The sequence below is a fragment of the Lepisosteus oculatus genome, chromosome 1, assembly GCF_040954835.1.
Source record: "Lepisosteus oculatus isolate fLepOcu1 chromosome 1, fLepOcu1.hap2, whole genome shotgun sequence".
NCBI lineage: Eukaryota > Metazoa > Chordata > Actinopteri > Semionotiformes > Lepisosteidae > Lepisosteus > Lepisosteus oculatus.
This window is the reverse complement of record NC_090696.1, coordinates 59929205-59943256: the sequence shown is the minus strand read 5'-3', so window position 1 is coordinate 59943256 and position 14052 is coordinate 59929205. Positions and strand designations below refer to the sequence as shown.

Genomic DNA, 14052 nt, shown 5'->3' with positions numbered 1-14052 from the left:
AAAAATAAGTATATAGTCAATCAACGTGAATGGAAAACAGAAAAGTCACAATTGCATAAGTATTCAAACAGAATTATGCTAATGAGCCACACAATTATTTGAAGAGGTTCTATCTGTTCACAATAATAGTGGTTCAAACAATTTCAGAATAAATACACCTGTGCCCTGGAATGTCCCTCTGTCAGGTAATGAATTTTTATTTTACTCAGTTGCCGTATCACCCTGCAACTCACCATTGGCAACTCACTGAAGCTAAGCAGGTGTGAGCCTGGGCCAGTACTTGGATGCGAGACCTCCAGGGAAAAACTAAGGTTGCTGCTGGAAGAGGTGTTAGTGGGGCCAGCAGCGGGCGCTCACCCTGCGGCCCATGTGGGTCCTAATGCCCCAGTATAGTGACGGGGACACTATACTGTAAAAAGGCACTGTCTTTCGGATGAGACGTAAAACTGAGGTCCTGACTCTCTGCGATCGTTAAAAATCCCTGGGCATTTCTCGAAAAGAGTTGGGGTGTAACCCTAGTGTCCTGGCCAAATTTCCCATTGGCCTTTACCAGTCATGACCTCCTAATAATCCCCATCAATTGGCTTCATCACTCTGTTCTCCTCCCCACTAATAGCGTGAGCGTACTGGAGCACTATGGCTGCTGTCGCATCATCAACGTGGATGCTCCACGTCCATGGTAGTGGAAGGGATTCCCTATTACCTGTAAGGGCTTTGAGTGGAGTGTCCAGGAGAGCGCTATATTAGTGTAAGGAATTATTATTGTCCGAGATTCAGCCATCCAGGCTGTCCCTCCAACTTGACCAACCAGGAGAGGAAGAAACTGGTTAGGACGACCAATGTGAGACCATTGAAACTTGACTTGCAATGGTGACTTTGAAAGATTTTACGAAGCTCAGGGCATCTTTGAGATGGGCAAAAATGCCCAAGGGTCAACAATATCCCAGTCGCTTATATTTTTCAAAAAGTATTGTAGTCAAAACTGGGTGTTTTTGGACTAAATGTAAAGTATTACATCTGACACAAATTCAGGATAGTACATCATTTAGTGAACACCATCATTAGTTTCAAGCATGGAGGTTGCAGTATTATGATATCCTACTTTTCATCAGCAGGGACTGTGAAGCTTGTTGAGACTAATGAGAAAACAGGTGGAGTATCTTAGAGGTAAACCTTCCTCAGACAGAACTGGGGTGAAAACTTTCAGCAGTCCAGTCAAAGTCCTGACATTGATCTTACAGAGAATCTGTGGAAAGCCTTGAAAAACTGGTGTCCATACGTGATCCCCAAACAACCAGAGAGAGTTTGCATAAATCTGCCAAGACAAATGGGCAAAAGTTGCACTAAGACTCCCTTGTGGTTGGAACTCCTGCCAAAGGTGCTCCCATCATATTGTAATGCAACGGGGGCTCAGGCGGGCGCCCTTGCCGCATCTGGTCGGCCCAAAGTATAGGTGGCTCGAACCCGGGACTTCCGCGTCTCTCTGCAGCGACCTAGCCCCGTGAGCCAAAGAGAGATCTCTCCACAGCCCAGTAGCTGTGGTCCTGCTATCACAGGGAAGGGCGGTGACGTCACCCGCTCTGGTACGCCGGCTCTTACACACGGCCGTAAGCGTTACAATATATAAAGAAAGTGAATACTTATGCAATCAACACACTTTATTTTTGTTCTTTAGTTTTTGCGACCTTTTACAGTAACTTTAGAAGACCTTCACTGTGACCATTCAGGTTTAGAATAAAATATGAACTTTAAACAAATGTTATGCATCATTTTGTAGTTGGACAAAATGGGAGACCATAGGAAAAGTCTGAATACTTTGGCAAAGCTCTGTACACATTGATCACTAAATAAGAGTGCTTCTTTCTGTAAATAGAAGTAAATACGAGCACAAGGCATTGTTACTCTGGGCAGAGAGAAGCTGTTATGAAACGGAACCATGATAATGTATTTTTAAAAGGCAAAATATTTTTTTTTCCCCTTTTCAGATTGCATTTTCTAATTAAAAACATTTTTTGGCTGCACATCTATTGTGCGTGCTAAATTCTCCTGTTGAAAATGAAAACCAACAAACTGTATTGTGCAACTCTGCTTACTAATAACACATTCCAGACCCTATCTTCATTGGTATGTGCCACTTGATATGCTTCAACATACCATAGACTGGAGTGGTAGTGAGATACGTCAACTGGAACACATCATAGGCTTCAACTTTTATGGCTCTCCAGATTCCTTGTGTTGGGAAAGAAGGGCCCCAGTCCCAGCTGAAGGAGCACTGCGCCTATAAAAAATATCAAGTTTGCTTAAAGGTGTACTGTATAAATAGATTCACTGGGCTCTAGTAGGGGGGAGGGGAGTTTTCTTTTGCTCAAACAAATTTCTTGAAGCCAAACCCACGAACATTTCTCTGCAATGTCTATGGGAAAAGGACGTATTTACTTTGAGTATTATAGCCAAGACACTTTGTCAGAAATTCTTCACAAGCAATAATCAATCGCCCCCATTTTGTGTGGCTAGCAATGTAATTTTCTTTTATCATTAAGATTAACCCAAAATGACATGCACACAGTCCAAACCAATAATGTTTGCTTTGCTACTGCTAGCTATAGCTATATACTCTCTTATAGCTGAAAAAATACAGTACATAATAATGCTATTTAAACCAAAAATAGAAGTGAATATACATTATGCCTCCGTATCATTTGCAAAGTTTCAATACAAGTATCAAGAAAGAAGGTGTGGTCCCTGGTACTGCAACTTATTTTTATTTTTTTTGATAACACAGGGTGTAGTTTTGCTTGAATAATTGTTTTTTTTTTTAAAGAAAGCTCTTTCAGAAGACCATGTTAATGACACACTGCCCTGTCATTCCCCTAGAAACAAAGTGTTAAATAGGAAGAACAAAATGAAGGAAATGTAATAATTTAAATAACTATAACTTGCCTTCTGAACATGAACTGCCTGGCCATGAAACAAAGTATCTTATATTTCGTCATCTTTCAAGAAAAGTTTTGTTTTAAACAGACAGCAATTGGAAGAATCAACTGGACATTTTTCGTACCAATACTGGGACTCGAAGAACTAAAAATAGGCCTACAGTTGTCACTCTCTCAACATTCTTAGCAACTTGCATTTTTTTTAAATGAAAGTTATAATGTCCTTAGACTACTTATCCACAATTACAGTTCTGTTGGCTTATTCATTCACATTTTTAATGCTTTACATCTTTCTTACATCACTGAATACCGAAAGCAGCCAATACATTGCCTTGTCTCCTTGTGCAACTTACAGCTTTGTACAACTAAGCAATCTGTCGAAGGCAATATCACTTAAAGACTCCTAGAATTCCACTGGAACATCAACGGTTATCATATATGTTGCTTAAGACGTATAATTAAAGTAGGCCAATCACTTATAATATATTTCTTTCAGATTAGATGGAAAAATGTTGTACATTAAACTATTTTATTAACCACCTTTAAAAGCAATCACCTCAAAGCAACTTAAAAAACATTAAAGCACATTACATAAAAACACATTAAAGAAGTTAATAATTAAATATAAATAATAATTAAAGTTTTTAGGCTAGGCCTAAATGTCTGTGATTTGTCCACAATTTCTTTTGGAATTGTGTTCCAGGGCATTGAGGTATAGTAAAAATGGTAAAAGTTACAGTAAATCAAAATAATCTGTGCACAGGTCATGCAAAAGGGATAACTAGATAGCCTATCAGCTACATACTGGGAAGCCATGTAGAGCCTCAAACAGCAGAAGGATTTTAACCTTCTGCTTAAAACCTCAGTGCAAGGCCTCCAGGACAGGAGTGATGTGTTTGCTTGCTTATGAGCTCACTAGGATCCTGCCTGCCAAACTGTAAACATATTGTAAAATAAATGCAAAGTTTAAACACGACCTAACACATCCTAAAAAGTACAGGCTAAAAAAAATGAGCCCTGTGGAACAGCAGGTATAACCAACCCAGCCTCCAAACTAACACTACCGTGAGAAATAAACTTTCAGCACCTAGCAAGGCAATATTTAAACCATTTAAGGGCAGCGCCAAAGAGTCCATCTGTCCAGCAGGTTAAAAAGTCAATGTAAAATGTCCAGATTCACAGTATTGAAAGCAGCACTGAAATTAAGAAAATGAAGACACCTGAATCAGTTGCAATGAGAAGACCTTTAGCAACTTTAACAAAAACAGTTTCATTCATCCATCCATCCATCCACTTTCCTAATCGCTTTATCCAATTCAAGGTCACGGGGGAGCTGGAGCCTATCTTGGCAAACATTGAGAAATGTAAACTGGACAGGACAGTAAAGCACACATGGACACAAATACACTCTCACACCAGAGCCAATTCTTACAGAACTCAATTAACCTACCGGAAACCAGCGCAAACAAGGGGAGAACATTCAGTGCTATGTAATTATCTAAAGCTAGACTGAAAGGGATCAAAACTTTTATCTGCACCGCTTCACAAGTAGACCAGTTAGATATGGGATAATTATCCAAAAACATAATACATGTTTTAGGCACTGGTATGACTGCAGGATTTTTAAAAGTTGTTTGCACCAGACCAGAGCTCAGGGAGAAATTCATCATGTTAAGTACCAAGGGTGCAAAGGGCAGAAGCATAAGCACTGTTAAACCAAAGTAAGTGTGCTTTACAAAAAGATACGGAAAAATGGTCTACATAGGTTAAGTGGAATTTGTATTTCAACCCATTTTGTTCCTGTTTCTTTACCGAGCAGAAACCACACACACTGATCATACCTTTCTGATGAAGTTGGCATGGCACTCCCCTTTCTGCACTGCGGGGGGGCAGTCGGGCGGGACTTTGTAAGAGGTATGAGCTGCGCTCTGCTGTGCGGCATACGCAACAGCTGACAGGAAGCTAACCTCAATGACATTGTTCTCCTTCAGCAGCCCAGTGACGTCGAAGGTCTAGAAAACATAAGAACATGAAAACAGTTACAAACATAAGAGGGCCAGTGAGCCCACCAAGACTGCTTGGTCACCAACGGAATATTGTGTACGCAAACAGAAAACATCTAATTTTATAGAGGCTGCACCTGCCCGACACTAAACTGAAAAAGAGCTGGTAGCTTAAAAACAAAGACCGGGAAAAACCTGCTTACGCCTACTTACATATCTGCGAAACATGTTGTCGGTCTTCCCAATGGCGACTCCATTGATAGAAATTGTGGACACAGTGTCCAAGCCTTCACACACCAGGTTGAACTTTTTTCTTTTCCTGTTGGTATTTTTATTAGTAGAAAAAAAACATTCTTAAATTCAGGTTACGTTTTAAGCATAGGAACACATTTCTGTGAAAGAAAATATTAATTAATAATTATGTTTAATTTGGGTCACTCTTTGGAATAATGGACACAAACTCCACATTAATTCCAACAGTCCAGCATGGGAATAGGAGGTGTCCTTGAGGTTTTTTCCTGAGCTACCTGCTCATTAATGTTTTGGATGTTCTAAGCAATACTTCAAAACCCATTGTGATGACATGGCACAATCGCAGAAAAAATAAAAATAACATGCTTCTTAGCTTGGTCAACTAAGTTGGTGTCACTAACAATGACCACAGGTTCCTAATTAATTCAATTTAACCAAAACCCAAAGTACATGCATAGACAGACTGTCCCTCTCACAGCAAGAAACTACACAACTTCAAAACAATGAACATAAAACACATGACAGTAGTTATGGGATTCAAAATTTGTTTTATATTATCAGTAACCAATAACTCCTTTCTTCTGTTTTTTGTTCAAGCTGAGAGCTGAATGAGTTAATTAGACCCATTGCTTACTTATTACAAATTAACAGCAAAACTAAAGGAAATCATATGCGCCAAATACAGTATAAGGTAGTGGAATAATACATTTTGGAATTCAAAAAGGAGAAGGACAATCCAACAAATATGGTGGTACTGTAAATGTCAGGTTAGAAAGATTTCAGGCATGAAGAATATATCAGATTTTTAACTCAGAAATTTCTTAACTACTTGAAAAAACAAAACAAAAAAATCTTAAACACGCCCATCCCAAGTGTCCAAAACAGTTAACATTAGGACAGGACTATTTCCAGCTCCAATAGTCGAGGCAGGAAGATTGCAGTGACATCAGTTAGAACACGATGCTACCTCAATTCAGACGAGAGTGAAAAGGTTCTAGAATAAGTCCAGTTGTCCAAGGCAATCCATCTGTATTCCAGATCATTGAACCTGTAGTATGGATCCTACAGGGAAGTAAACAAAAGAAAACAGTCCGATAAAGGTAAAGAAGACTAAGACCATTATGGAGTGTGTGGCTCACCCCCTCCAATATTAATTTTACACTACTCCTATCTGGAAGTCGCCTTTGCATAATAATATAATGGTAATAGACTCATGAAATCAGGATATCCACCTGCAATCTCCTTTTTAAAAGGTAAAATAAGTTCCTCTCATCTCCTCAAACACCACTGTACTGAATTCTTTGTTGGTGATGTTTGTTTTTGTTGTATTATTGTGTTGTGTTGGACCATAAAACAGATTTCCCTGAGGGTCTTGAATTGAATTGAATAGAATATTGAATATTTAATAAGTCGCTTTAAGTCTAAAACTACATATTTAAACAAGCAACTAGGATGCACCCAGTGGCAGATTAACGAACAGGCTAGCATAGACTGTAGGCTAGGGGTCCGGGATTGATCACGGGCCCCTGATTGGCCAGAGTATTTTTTTAAATGGATCTGTGGGCTTGATCAGGGGCCCCTGATTGGCTGGGGTATTTGTTTTAAATGGACCTGTGGGCCCCCATTGGTCCATAAAAACGCTGAATAGTTTGTGAACCAATGATTGGTTAGATGCAACGGGTTCGCAGTTCAAATTTCTTTTGGCAGATTCATCGGGTGATCTCTGGTGCAAGTTTATGGTAGCTAACCTCAAAATGTGCAACAGAACATATGATAGTGGGGCACAAAAACGAAAAGCACAGTGGTTAAAAGAGCAGTGTGAGCAGGATCTTCTTAAAAAGATGGGCATCTTTTTAAGTAGATCCTGCTCACACTGTTCTTTTAACTGACTGGCCCTTTCAGATTGACTGGTTATTTCAAGTTTGCTGAGCCATACCCTGATCCTGAGTTTACGGCTAACGTAGCTGCCAGTTGCTGCCAGTGCTACAATAACCAAGGTCAGCTAGCCTAGGCGGAGGACGATCATGAGGACGAGCCAGCTCCCACAACGGGATCAAAGGAACATGAGTCAAGAGGCAGAGCCATCTGAAACGCCACCACCATCTCCACAAGACCAACAAGCCATGTCCGAGCCGCTGCAATGGCTGTTGCACATGCTGCCGTGGAGCTAACAGAGACCGCAACAGAAGCTCCCACTTCCTAAAGCTCAGACCCAGCATGCTGGGGTAAAATAGATTAACAGATGCGGGCATACTGGGCTAAATCTGGCCCAAAATCGTGCCAAAGCCAAGACGTGGATGTTACAGCATCGGAAAGACAAAAACACCAAAAGAGGTCAAAAGAAAACTCGGAAATGGTGAGTGTGCGTCAAGAGAATGGCTGCTGTATTCCCGTTCGAAAGGTGCAGTGTTTTGTTTCGCATGTAAATTATTTGGGGATAGCGATAATCAGTACAGACTGACCGTAGGCTATAGTCATTCAATTCAATTCAATTTATTTTTATATAGCGCTTTTCACAACAAGGTTGCCCCAAGGCGCTTAACAATGCAGTTGATGATACATTTTGTGAATACAGAACAGAAGACCAGAATACAACAGAGGAGAGGAACCAGAAACTCCTTAGTAAGGTGAAAAAACCCTCTAGGGGTCCAAGGTCAACTGGCTGCCCAATCCCTTTGGGCATGCTAACATTATATAATTTTAAAAAGGGAAATAAACGAATGAGTGTATTAATCCATCCATCATGTCTTCTGTATGTCAGTACTCCATGCAGATCTCTGCAGACCAGCAAAATCCTCCTAAATGATAGCTATATCCACCATGCCCCTCTTGGATCCATGGCGGTGATGCAGCATCCAACGCAGATGGTGCCCAGCCAGGCACCGTCCGGACATGTGGGGAAGAGAATAGGATAGTTTGGTCAGAACAAGGGCCTTGTAAGTAAGTAGAAGGATTTTGAAGTCCGTGTTGCTTAATGTATCTAGCTTCACACTACTGGCTATAGTAACTTGAAAAATGCAGCCGCATGCTTGGCTTAACATGAAGTGTAGGAGAGCCATCGAAAGGCTATGGTTGCCTACGTTTTGCGCTGTGCTGATAATGGTCTAATAGATTCAGAACTAAAAAGACAGTTTGACAATGAATATGAGTATTGGACTAACGTCTTGAAAAGGGTGGTTGCAGTGTTGAAGGTTTTAGCAGAGCGAGGGCTGCCTTTTAAGGGGACACAGCGAAACGTTTGGGCGCCCCGACAACGGGAACTTCATGGGTGTCCTCGAAGTTATCAGCGAGTTTGATCCCTTCTTGAAAGCCCATATAGAAAAATAGCTAATCGTCGATGCAGTGTATTGACCGATTTGAGTCTATTGGCTACAATGGACTTGCACAAGTTTGGAGTGTCCAGCTGTTCTTGAAATAATGCGCTCAAACAAGGTGGTCATTGGTCTTTGCTGTGCTGATCTTGTTGTTGTGTATCGTCCGTTTCAAAGTAAGCATGCGCATGATTTCTGTTGTCAGCTCACAGATTGACTGTGAATCTGATTTATTGGTTGCATTGCTGTACTTACCTTACAGGCTATTGTAGTGTGTGTGTATTTGGGCTCCCCGTGTATGTGTGTGTTCCCTGCGTGTGACGCGTTACATTCTGTTTGAATCCTGTGTGTGACGCGTTACATTCTGTTTGAATCCTGTGTGTGACGCATTACATTCTGTTTGAATCGGTGGTAGCAGGCTCTTATTCTGAATGCATCACTGAATTATTACAAGATTTTTTCTCGGTTTTTTTCTTGTAATGGGATGGGGAAGGGGGGGTACACAATGTGTAGCCTAGGGGCCTCTGATCATCTTAATCCACCACTGGATGCACCAAGCAGTGGTGCCGAATTTGAGCAGCACTGTTAAGCATTGGAAAATATCCTCTATTTGGGATAGAGGATAATATTCTGTGTGCCTGTGAGCTTTTAGCGTTGTCAGTCACACTGACTTCATCACTCCTCTTGTTGTTACTAACTGTTAGGCACTATGGGGTTCCCAGTGTGAACACAGGAGGGTGGCTGTCACTGACAAGTGACATATTCCAGAGGAAGGCATGGTTGATCACCGTGGCCTCCAGGTTTGTGGTATGAGGGCTGCAGTCTATTCTATGGCTCCAAATGAGTCGCAGATACACATGATTGAAGAGCTTTTGTGATCACTGCAAACAAATGCCACAGCACATGTCATAAAAGTCTGTAAAATTAATAACAACTGTGAAAAACAAACAAACAAATTACAGCAACAAAGTAAAAACAGCTGGACCCATTAGATGTATTTGAGAATGTACCCATTTTCATTATATTCCAAACGATCTGCTTCGTTCTGCTAATCAATACTTGCACGTTTTAAATTTCTGCCAGGGCGTAACAATTTTAACAGGATGCTTTCCTGGAATGGATGACGTGGCTGTTTCTGCAGCTACACAGGGATTTAAGATACCCTGAAAACTGTCTATGTTACAGAACGTAAAGCAGGCAGGTTAGGCACCTATCACTGCTGGGAAGGAAAGTAGATCATCTTGTGGTTTAAAAAGACAGTACAGTGTGTTAAGTTCTGGTCTTTGCAGTCCAGTGAGCGGTGATGGGTTGGAATGACAATACAACTACACAGAACAAGCTGACTTGCCAAAAATCCCTTAGGCAACAATAAAACCAGGGAAACAAAAGGTTTTCCTCTCTGCCTTTCCCAGCATGCCGACAGTTTAATCAGACTCCCTGTCAGATTCTCAGTATAGCCAGCCTTTAAACAGACATTCTCAGATAGACTTTTTACATTCAAACTTTAAGGCTAGCTTTTGGTAGAAACCTGACAAGCTGATGAAATCATCTTTAATTTACAAAGCCCTGACTATGAACTGACCTACAAATGTACAGAGGACAGCTCAAGACATCCCCTAGCTAAAGTCAACAGAGTTTAGTTAGTGCTAAATACCCAACGATGTCTCAATAAGCCAATAAGCTCTCAGGAAGAGGATGACAACAGTTAGAGGTTTGGCGCTCTTTAAATAAAATTTCATTTGGGTCTGCCAAAAACAAACAGTTACATTAATATCAGTTAATGCAAAACATCTTTTGCATCAACCATCATTATTGAGCTACCTAACCAGAATTTCAACAATAACACTATAAAAATGCATTAAGGGGACTATTTACATTAAGGTTTGCAAACATTGTAAGCACCCCTGAAATGCCAGCAACAAATGTTAAGGCTCTATTTCAAAGATTGTGGTATTTAAGTTGGAGAAATGGGACCTGATGTTTTGAGTTACATATCTGCAGTGGATGTCCACCCCATTCCTTTCACAATGGTTCAGACTCAGGGATGATACTGGAACAAAATGCCTAGGGAAACAACGACACACCATGTGCATCTAACTTCTAACCTGGAGCACTATAATATTAACCCACAAAAGCTAAGCAGGTGTGAGCCTGGCCAGTACCTGGATAAGAGACCTGGGAAAGCTAAGGTTGCTGCTGGAAGAGGAATTAGTGGGACTATTAGGGGGCGCTCACCCTGTGGTCTGTGTGCGTCCTAATGCCCCAGTATAGTGATGGGGACCCAATACTGTAAGACAGGCACTGTGCTTTGGATGAGAGATAAAACTGAGGTCCTGACTCTCTGTGATCATTAAAAATCCCTGGGCGTTTCGAAAAGAGTAGGGATATTATGCCAGCGTCCTGGCCAAATTTCCCATTGGCCTTCACCAATCATGGCCTTTACCAATAATCCCCATCTATGAACTGCCTTCATCGCTCTATTCTTCTCCCCACTGATAGCTGATGTGTGGTGAGTTTACTGGCACACTATGGCTGCCACCACATCATCCAGGTGGGGGCTATTCATTGGTGGTGGTGGAGGGGAGTCTCCATTACCTGTAAAGTCCTTTGAGTGGAGTGTCCAGAAAAGTGCTATATAAGTGTAAGCAATTATTATTATATTAGTAAACAACTTTAAAGCAGGACGGTCCATGCCTTGTACACATGGCAATAATTTAATTTAATTTAATTTAAAATTTAATTCTTAGGTGAGTTTGCAGATTTTCTCTCATTCTTATGCCTCAAGTTTAAAAGGATCCTCATTCTAGAGGACTTTAATATACACATCGATTCAACCTCTTCCAGTCTGGCTAAAGACTTCCTTTCTCTTTTGGGATGCTTTGACCTTACTCAGTTTGTTTGTACCCCTACACATAACAAAGGACACACCTTAGATTTATTTATTACACATGACTCTTTTGTCTCCCACTGCTCTCCCCTTGATCTAGGCCTCTCTGACCACGTAGCCATTCTCTTCAATCTGGAATTACCTGTTTCTAACACTTCCCCCTCACGCTCTGTACATTTCCACAACTGGCGATCAATTATCACCCAAGGATTGCAAATTCTGTTCTGTCCTCCTTATCTTGTTACTCTTCCTCTGACCCTCTAGAGGACAAAATACAGTTACTTGACAGTGCTCTTTTATCTACCCTCAACACCTTTGCTCCTTTAAAAACTCGAACCATCTCCTTCTCTCGCCCTGCCCCCTGGTACAATGACCATCTGCGATCCATGAAGGCAGCCTCTCGCAAACGTGAGCGTAGGTGGCGTCTTTCCGGCCTAAATGTACATTATCAGGCTTACATTATCAGATTACTTATCTGAATATAAGGTTACTATAGAGTCTGCTAGATCCACCTACTTTTCTCACATCATTGAAAACCACCAAAACAACCCCAGACATCTTTTCTCCACCATCAACAGATGGCTCAAGCCAAACTGCCCCACCACATTACCTGCCTCATCATAACTTTGCAACACATTCTTAGATTTCTTTAGTTCTAAGATTGACAACATCCGGCATCACATTCTCTCCACTACGCATATCATTTCCCTATCTCCTCCCCCCTCATCCAACTTCTCTGGTTCCCTTCTCTCCAGCTTCTCTCTTCCTGACACAGCATCCCTCAACATGCATGAAACCCACCACATCTATTTTAGATCCCATTCCCACCACTTTATTTCAGTCCTGTTTCTCTTCTCTCTGTCCCATTGTCCTCAATATCATACATGAATCCATGAGCACTGGCATTGTACCAACGGTCCTCAAAACTGCTGCCATTACCCCTGTGCCAAAAAAGCCTAACATGGCTCTCAACAATCTTAACAATTTTCGCCCCATCTCCAACTTACCCTTTCTTTCTAAAATTCTAGAACGTGCTGTCACACTTCAGTTACATAACCACCTCATGACAAACAACATTTTTGAACCCCTCCAATCTGGCTTCCATCAACTTCACAGCACAGAAACTGCCCTGGTCAAAGTCACCAACGATCTTCTAATAGCTTCTGATTCTGGTTCTTTTTCTATACTCATCCTTCTTGATCTCAGTTCTGCTTTTGACACCGTTGACCATAACATCTTACTTTCGCGTCTTGAGACTGTGTTTGGAGTTTCTGACACTGCCCTCAAATGGTTCAAATCTTCCCTCACTGATCGCTGTCACTTTGTCTCTCTCAATGGGTACAGGTCTGAAATTGGTCTTGTTAAGTCTGGTGTTCCTCAGGGCTCAATACTGGGCCCCTTGCTCTTCAGCATTTACATGTTCCCACTTGGTCAGCTTTTAAGATCACATGGCCTCAATTTCATTTGTATGCTGACGATACTCAAATATACATCCATACCAGACCTGACACTGATGTGGCTGTCTCTATTCTGTCTAATTGCATCTCTGACATAAAAATTTGGATGACTCAAAACTTCCTTCATCTTAACTACAACAAGACTGAAGTCATGCTTATTGGCACACCCCATCAACTTCGTAAAGCCAGTCCTGTAACCCTATCTGTAGATGGCTCTGTACTTAAGCTTCAATCAAAATTGAAAAACCTTGGGGTTAAATTTGATTCTGGCTTAACATTCGACCCACATGTGCAGCATACTGTCAAAACTTCTTTTTTTCACCTTAGAAATATCGCAAGACTACGCTCTATGCTATCATTAACTGTGGCTGAAAAGCTGATCAACACATTTGTGTTCTCTCGAATTGACTACTGTAATGCTCTACTCGCTGGGGTATCTAAATCTACTCTGAACAAACTGCAGTATGTGCAAAATTCAGCAGCCAGGACTAGTGCAAGTGTTCACATTACTCCTATCATGGAGTCCTTGCACTGGCTTCCAGCCAAATTATGTGTAGACTTTAAAATCCTCATGCTCACCTATAAGGCTCTGCATGGCTTGGCACCTCAGTAATTGTCTGAACTATTATCTCCCTACTCCCCACCTTGCAACCTTCGCTCTTCTAATTCTGCTCTCCTTACTGTCCCCCAAGCCCGTCTACATTGTATGGGCGACAGGGCCTTCTCCTGTTATGCCCCCAAGCTCTGGAACTCTCTCCCCAAGGATACCAGAGTCACCTTCTCTAAACTCCTTCAAATCCAGACTCAAAACCCTCTTTCTTCAGAAAAGCCTTTACTTAACTGGTTCCATTCTTCACCCCTCTGCTCTTCTTAGTACCACCGTCCACGGTCTCCTCTATATATTGTAATTGTGTTTTATCGTTGTATTCTTCTTATTTATTGTTATTGTCATCCTGTAAAGCTCTTTGAGAAGCCACCTTTAAAGGCACTATATAAAATAAAGTTTATTATTATTATTATTATTATTATTATTATTATTATTATTATTATTATTATAATAATTTATTATTTGGAGTGGTAGCCTCAAAAGATTCATACACTGCAGCGGTAATCACATCTCAGGTATCAAAAGCCAAAACATGATACATGTCTTTGTCCAGAAGATACTGCACATCATCCCAGCACATATGCAGAAAACCGGTATTCAAC

The 14052-nt window shown here is 41.1% G+C and overlaps 1 protein-coding gene across 1 annotated transcript in view; it reads right to left on the bottom strand.

The window, feature by feature from the left end:
• Positions 1-14052, bottom strand: part of manba (mannosidase, beta A, lysosomal) — a 43686-nt gene that overhangs the window by 28310 nt on the left and 1324 nt on the right. Inside the window, exons 2-5 of the mRNA XM_006629849.3 lie at positions 6156-6250; positions 5150-5255; positions 4775-4945; positions 2155-2278 (exon numbers count right to left, since the gene is read on the bottom strand). Of these exons, the coding sequence (XP_006629912.3) occupies positions 2155-2278; positions 4775-4945; positions 5150-5255; positions 6156-6250 (496 nt within the window). The remainder of the gene's footprint in view (positions 1-2154; positions 2279-4774; positions 4946-5149; positions 5256-6155; positions 6251-14052) is intronic.